This window comes from Netta rufina (assembly GCF_964035555.1).
Source record: "Netta rufina genome assembly, chromosome: 17".
In the NCBI taxonomy this organism is placed as follows: Eukaryota; Metazoa; Chordata; class Aves; order Anseriformes; family Anatidae; genus Netta; species Netta rufina.
This window is the reverse complement of record NC_140141.1, coordinates 12,459,104-12,466,064: the sequence shown is the minus strand read 5'-3', so window position 1 is coordinate 12,466,064 and position 6,961 is coordinate 12,459,104. Positions and strand designations below refer to the sequence as shown.

The 6,961-nt window shown below is 45.0% G+C and overlaps 1 protein-coding gene across 2 annotated transcripts; it reads left to right on the top strand.

Moving 5' to 3' along the window:
- Positions 1-1,309: 1,309 nt before the first annotated feature.
- On the top strand, positions 1,310-6,914 carry TMED2 (transmembrane p24 trafficking protein 2). Of its 2 annotated transcripts, XM_084297049.1 has the most exons (5): positions 1,310-1,517; positions 2,412-2,604; positions 3,024-3,044; positions 4,748-4,855; positions 5,742-6,914. In XM_084297049.1, exons 1-5 carry the CDS (start codon positions 1,338-1,340, stop codon positions 5,864-5,866), a joined length of 627 nt encoding a protein of 208 aa, XP_084153175.1. In that variant the 5' UTR covers positions 1,310-1,337; the 3' UTR covers positions 5,867-6,914. The 2 variants fall into 2 exon arrangements, with proteins under 2 accessions (XP_084153175.1, XP_084153176.1); XM_084297050.1 differs by lacking the exon at positions 3,024-3,044.
- Positions 6,915-6,961: the final 47 nt, after the last annotated feature.

The following is a 6,961-nucleotide window of genomic DNA, read 5'->3' as shown; positions in this document are numbered from 1 at the left end:
TCTAATTCCACTACTTTACACAGTGCAGGAATACTGCATTAAATTTTGGACCAGAGACTGCGAGTGATGTCAAACATTGGAATTAGTCAATGGAAATAAAACTGAAGTTACGAAAACAAAGCTTGGGATGACTAATACATGCTGCATGTTGGGAATACAGAATTAACTCTCTTATTTTTGGCAGATGCAAAATGCCAGCGCAAGTGAATGGGAGGTTTAAGTGACATGAAAAGCAACGCTGTGACACTCAAACTTATTTGTGCCACTGTGTCAGCGCCATGTGATGTTTAAGAAACTTCCTTGTGTGCTGTCAGCCAGCTCTTGTCTTTGTTGACCTGGACCATTAAGTTAAAAAAAAAAAAAAAAAAAAAAAGCCTCCATACATCTGAGTTTGACATTCAATTGCCTATTTTATAATAATAATGATATCCTGTGAAAATGTATCTACGTGTCATTTGTGAAACTTCTTGCCAAAACAGAACACCACAGGAAGCTGCCCAAAGTCCCAGGGAGAGCAGGAGGAGGATGAATAATGGCACAGTCATCCTTTCCTGGCCAGCGCTGCTTATGAAACCATGAAACGTGGTAGCAGCGCGAGCAGCACATTTGGAGAGGGCTCTGCAGAACCTCGGGGGATCAGACGTGATGGGGAGTGAGGATTTTGTCTGAGTTAGCAATGAGAACGCGTTCATAACACCAGCACTCAGTATCTGATTTCCTGTTATGTACAAATGCATGTAGGGGAAAAAAAAGTAATAATTTAGAGAAGGTGCTAGTGACAAACTACTTTGAGGCAGATGACCTGGGGGGCTCACTGAAACGTGTCAATGTTTCACACGGAAGCCGGTTTGTGCTTAGTGTGTAAACGCTACGGGGCTGCTCGCAGCCTCCCGTGCTGACGGGAGCTCTCGGTGCTTCCCCGGGGCCGCCCTGCCCGTTACCGCCCCCCCCACCCCGGGGCCGCCTCAGCGCCTCAGGCCCCGCGCTCCCGCCCGGTTGCCAGGCAACGCCCCCCTCCCTCAGCCAACGCCGCTCCTCCGCTCTCCGATAGGCCCACCTTCCCCGCCGCGCGCTGATTGGCTCTCCCCTGTGCCTCTCCGCGCCCCTCTCCGTTCTCATTGGTCAATCCGCGCACAATCCCCGCCCCCTCCCCATCCCGCTCTCCCCACCCCACCCTCTCCTCTCTTTGTCCCTCCCCGGCCGCCGTCTCCCCGGCCCGTACGTGGCAGCGGCGCGGCGCTGACCAATGAGCGTCGGCCCCGTGCCCCCGGAAGCGGCGTGGCTCGCGACCGGAAGCGCCGTCCCCTCTTCCTGCCGCCCCGCCGCTGGGCTCCGCCATGTCGGCGCTGCGGGCGGTGCTGGCGCTGCTGGCCGCGCTGGGCGCCCCGGCCGCCGCCTACTTCGTCAGCATCGACGCGCACGCCGAGGAGTGCTTCCTGGAGCGGGTGCCGTCCGGCACCAAGATGGGGCTCATCTTCGAGGTGGCGGAGGGCGGCTTTCTCGACATCGACGTGGAGGTGAGGCCCGGGCCTGCCCGCGCGGGGGGCGCGCTGAGGCGAGGAACCGGGACGGCGGGGGTTGGGGGGGCTCCGTGTGGTGCTGGGCGGCGGGGGGCTGCCCGCGGCCTGGCTGCGTGGCTGCTCGGTGGGTGGTTGCCCCCTGCAAAGCGTTAAAAGCCGTAGGGGAGCAGTAAACGGGAATTGTTCTCGTCCCGGTGGAGGGCATTTCGCTGCTGGCCTGTGGTAACGTTAACGCGAGGGAGCTGCTGCTGAAATGGAGCGGAGCTCTTTACGTTTGCCCGATGGCCCGAAGCAGGAAATAGTCAGGAAGCCGCGAAACCCCGCTCGGTTATCGCCGGTGGAACCTCGGCAGCTGGGCCTGGCGGCCTGCTGGGGTGGGAGACATCAGGCCACGGCGAGCCCGAGCGTTCGCTGCTCTGGCCCTGTCAGAGAAGGCAGTTGCAGCACTACAGGGTGTTATAGCCAAAGCCGTGTTGACATACTGCAGGATGCCCTTTTTTCCTTTTTGTTTCCTTACAAACACCGGAGATAAGGTTTCTCTGCAGTTGTTAATTTGGCTAACAGCCAGCCTTGTGGCCGGCGTTGCAGCCAGCTCACATCTCCCTTGTTGAATGCCTCTTATCTTGAGGACAGATGGCCAGTAATTGCAGCCAGAGGGCGAGGCTTCTACGTGGCTTGCCTTACTGAGAGTTTTAGAGATTCCTGTGCAGAAAAATGCAGCGTTACTTTGGGCTGTGGGAAGGAAAACAAAAGAATGCCAAAGCAGTCAGAGCATGGGTGCTGTTGTGAATCTGACTAGATAGCTTCAGGATGTGCATGCGATCTGTCATGATGCATTTTAAAGCGCTGTATGTTAAATAAAATGTATGATATCTTGTTTTCCCTGTTCAGATTACAGGGCCTGATAATAAAGGGATTTATAAAGGCGATCGAGAGTCCAGTGGAAAATACACATTTGCTGCCCACATGGATGGAACTTACAAGTTTTGCTTTAGTAACAGAATGTCCACTATGACTCCCAAGATAGTGATGTTCACAATTGATATCGGGGAAGCTCCAAAAGGGCAAGATATGGAGACAGAAGGTGAGGAAGACTCCTGGAAAGAAATTAGCTCCAGCTTGCGAGCTTTTCCGTACATGCATGACTTGTGAACTTGCCTGGCATTCTCAGAATTCCCGATTCTTCAGGCGGTCTAGGTAGCTGTTCTCTTGCACAGCTAGAACGGATATGGATGTTTTTAGACCTCGTGACCCAACTTAATGCAGAATCACCAGGGAATCTCTTGGCCATCTGCAGAAACTAATGCTCTCATCCTTTAGTCTTTTCATCAGCCTCATTCTCTGATTTCTAGTTTGCTCAGCAGTACGTAGATTACTACACGCGTTAGTTGAGCTCTTTGATAAATGTGCTAATAAAAAAAAAAGCTCTTAGCCACGTAAGTTACTGTTTTATCTGCAGCCTTTTGTCCTGTACTTGTGTTCATCTCTTACACTTTTCTCTAGGTGGTGGAGATACCTGGGATGGTATGTGTCCTGATTTTTGAAAGCTCATTAGCATCTTGTCTTTTGCAAATGTTTATTCACTAACAGCTAACGTTTGCTTTTTCTCTGTAATGTTTGTTTGTAGCATGAGAATGTCTTTTTAATAAACTACATAAAAGGTCTGATTCTGAGCAATGCTGAGCACCTGCAAGCTTCCATCGAGGCGTTTATGTACTTAGCAGCTCTTGGGATCGGGTCCTTCAACGGGCCGAGACAGTTGGTCTTCAGGTGGTTATTTATGGCTAATGCAAGACCTGATTAGGAGGATTTTAAGGGAGAATTGAACTAAAACAGTGAACATCCAGGAATTAGATATTTTAGATGCTGTTTACTTTCACTGAAACAAGTGCTGGATAATCAAGGGCTTTTGGAAGCAACAAATTCCATCTCCATTATGAATTAGCAGTAACTTTACAAGAAAACTTCAAATTTGTCATTTGCTGTAAAATAAATGTTTGGGTAACAAGTTCTAAAGTTTTCTTTAGAAATTGCTAACTAAAGCTAGAAGGAAAAGAAGCCTTTTTTGTTATTTTAGCAAGTAAATAACTGTGTGCCTTGAGTGCTTGATAGCTTTTGAACAAATTTAACACATTCCTAACTTGAACTTTTTATAAGTCTTTTTATCGAATCTGAATAGACTCTAAATATGCATCATAAAGAATATTAATGCAGCTTTAACTTTTAAGGCAAACACTTTCCCTTGAGTGTGCTTTTAGTGGATTTAAACAATCCCTGCAGCTGTGGTTTCTTCTCTTACTAATAACTGCACGCATTGCAGTGACCAGTTGGCCATGAAAATAAGGGATTTACAATATTAGCAAAGTGAGTGTGGTTTAGACATCTATTTAGGTTTTAATTATAGCTCGTATGAGTGTTACTCTGTCTGTGGAATGACTGCTTGAACTTCTCTTGGTGCTAGAAAACTTTGAAAATCCCTTGCATCATTCATAATTTTTCTAAGTGAGCAGTTCTTTGAGCATGAAGGTGTTTAAAGGACTCTGTGATTGGCAGGGCACTAAACCTCCAATCTCTGATCCATCCATTTGCTGAATTATCTCAAGCTAATTTCCTGTCATTATTAGTTTATTTTCCTACTCTTCTGCTTTCATGGCATACCAGAACCTGCCCTGTTCCAGGCCCCTTTGGCAATGTTTCTGCTGAATGCCGTGCTTCAGCTAAACAGGAGGATCACAAGATGTGCCACTGCTTCAGAAAGTCATCTCATTTTGCCAGCATCATGATCTTAAGCTAATTCCTCAGTTGTTCTATTTTTGCAAGCTTAACAACTAGAAAAGGCTGTATTGTGAAGATAACTTGCTTGGAATATGTTGAAAGGTATTTGCGAAATAGCTAATGGTATGGTGCTGATCTCATGTGGTCTTACACTCTGTTTTTCTGGAGAAGTATGTCCAGATGGGATACAAGTGGGCTGCACTGCCTGTCCTGGGTGTCCTCTGCCACCCAGAGAAAGGTGTTTTCTCGCTTGTTAAATACCATGGAGATGTGTTAGGAAATGTGGCGGTGCGATAACAAAACCTTATGGTACTGTAAGGCTGGGAAGTGCAGTTGTACGGATTGCATTTCTCAGAACTTCCTCTGTGACAGGAAGCTAATTACAACTGTTCGTATGTTCTAACAAACTGGTTTTGGAGTCAATAACACTTTCTTCTGAAATTATTCTGCAGCTCATCAGAACAAGCTAGAAGAGATGATTAACGAGTTAGCAGTGGCCATGACAGCCGTAAAGCATGAACAGGAGTACATGGAAGTTCGTGAGAGAATACATAGAGCAAGTATGTGTCTTTGAATTAACTACCTTCTCCCCTCTCAAATGCATTTGAAATCATCTTTTTTTTTTTAGGTTAAAGTCCTTAGCAGCTTTTTCATGTTACTAAAAAATTTAGAACAAGTCCTGGAAGTTCTGTCAGTATGGTAAAGAACGTGATTGACACTTGCTATCTTCTTTAATTTGGCTTGTCTCTCATGTAATGAAGATCATTATGCAAAATAATCTTTACTTAATTGGTGTAAATTCTGTAATTCTTTGAATGTCTTACTCATGAAGATAGCAGTAACGGTGTCGTTCCTAGCACTGGACTAGGACTATGGTTCCTAGCACCTGTCAGGAATAAAGGGCGAATGTTTTTAATGTGAAAATACAGCACTACGTTACAGCCCTGGCCTGTCAACGTTTTGAACCTATGATTACTTCCAGTTTTGTGACTATTTTTTCTTTTGTTACTAATGGTCTGACTTAAAATGCTGAATTTTTAGACCCAGAGATAACGAACCTTTAGAGATCTGAAATTCCCCACTTGACTTTGAGACCTTAAAATGTGGCTGTTGCCTGAAGCAGCAGGTGACATCTGGTTGGCAGTTACATGTCTCTGTCGGCCTCTTTGAAGGTGGGCAGAATACAGAAAGATGTTTCAGTTTGTGTCCAAAGGTGAGGTTAACATCTGCTTGCACAGCACAGCTTGAGATATTCAGAAAAATAAGCCCCTGAGCTCATCCCTAAGGCTGCAGAGTCTCAGAGCACTTGTACTGACATGATACAAATATCAGTGATGTAACTCTAAGGTTTATGTGCAATTTTTCAGTTCCTGTGACTAAATAAAGTACTTTTAAGTTTGTTTTAAACTGTTGCTTTTTTTTTTTTTTTTTTTTTTCTCCTAACAGTTAATGACAACACAAACAGTAGAGTGGTCCTCTGGTCATTCTTTGAAGCTCTTGTACTAGTTGCCATGACACTGGGACAAATCTACTATCTGAAGAGGTTTTTTGAAGTCCGAAGAGTTGTTTAAGAGTACTGTTCCTGGTCCTGGATTTCAGTTCACTATCTACCAAACATCCTGGTCACAAAAAAAGAGTCATTTAGTTTCTAAACCCTCTTTACTGAACTGTAAAACTTATTTGCTTACGTTCCTTCCTAGTTAAAAATGAATTGTTTTTATATATCTTCTGTAGCAAAAGCTATGCTGAAATCTCATCACTTGATTGGCATATTTTTTTCACTTCAATCTGCCTAGTCTGTATGCTAAGCGAGGTCCAAGCAAGCTGCAAACGCTGTAACTCAACTGTAGTAACAAGCAATGTCGGTGTCTTTTCTAACTTTCTGTTTTCATAAGTACTTGCAGTTCTGTCTAGGGAAAACGGTACAAGGCCCTAATGTGACTTGCATTTTTCACGTCTTTAACCCTGCAGTAGGTGTTATGAAAGAATCTCTTCTTCACATATAGAAACTGCCAAGGAGGAGCGATTGGAACCTTATTCTGAGGAACTTTATTCTGGTAATGAATGGAAGACAGATGACAACTTCCACTCTAGTATGTATACCTGGTTAAAATTGAAAAGGAAGTCTTTAGTAACAGTCCCAAGTACTCCAACTTATTTCTGAAGCTTTTTAATTAAGTGGTCGATTATCAAAATACATTCTCTCCTCTACCGAGTGTTCACCATATGGTTTTTAGTCTCTCACCGGTTTCCTATCGAAGCCAATCGTGCAGTGTCTTGGCAAACAATAGTTGGCCCTTTGGTTTTTGCAGCTCCAAAGCTCAGCCTGTTGGTGCTATTGCAGAATGCAGTAGTGTTCAGGAAATCTGGATTCCAGATGCCAAAGGGTTAATGATTCTGGGGGTTTATTGCGATGCTATGCAGCCCTTGTATTTAAGTTAAGTGGCAGCCTCTGCCATTATCTGGTCATAATTAGCATAATGCTAAATACTGGTGTGTTTTCTTTTTCAGGCACATGTAGATTTGTTTTTGTATAAAGTTACTTTCCTTGGTATCTGATGATCGGTTTAAAATTAAAGCAGCGTCTGGTGTGGGTGCTGAGCCAGGATTATGTTGTGACTGATGTACATTAGTTGTAATCATTTTTGGGGTGGGGGGGGACCTTT

Bases quoted from the DNA above. Each gene is read 5' to 3' on its own strand.
- TMED2 (XM_084297049.1), top strand. From the start codon at position 1,338: ATGTCGGCGCTGCGGGCGGTGCTGGCGCTGCTGGCCGCGCTGGGCGCC. The intron at 1,518-2,411 runs GTGAGGCCCGGG...TTCCCTGTTCAG, and splicing joins TTCTCGACATCGACGTGGAG to ATTACAGGGCCTGATAATAA. The intron at 4,856-5,741 runs GTATGTGTCTTT...TTCTCCTAACAG, and splicing joins TGAGAGAATACATAGAGCAA to TTAATGACAACACAAACAGT.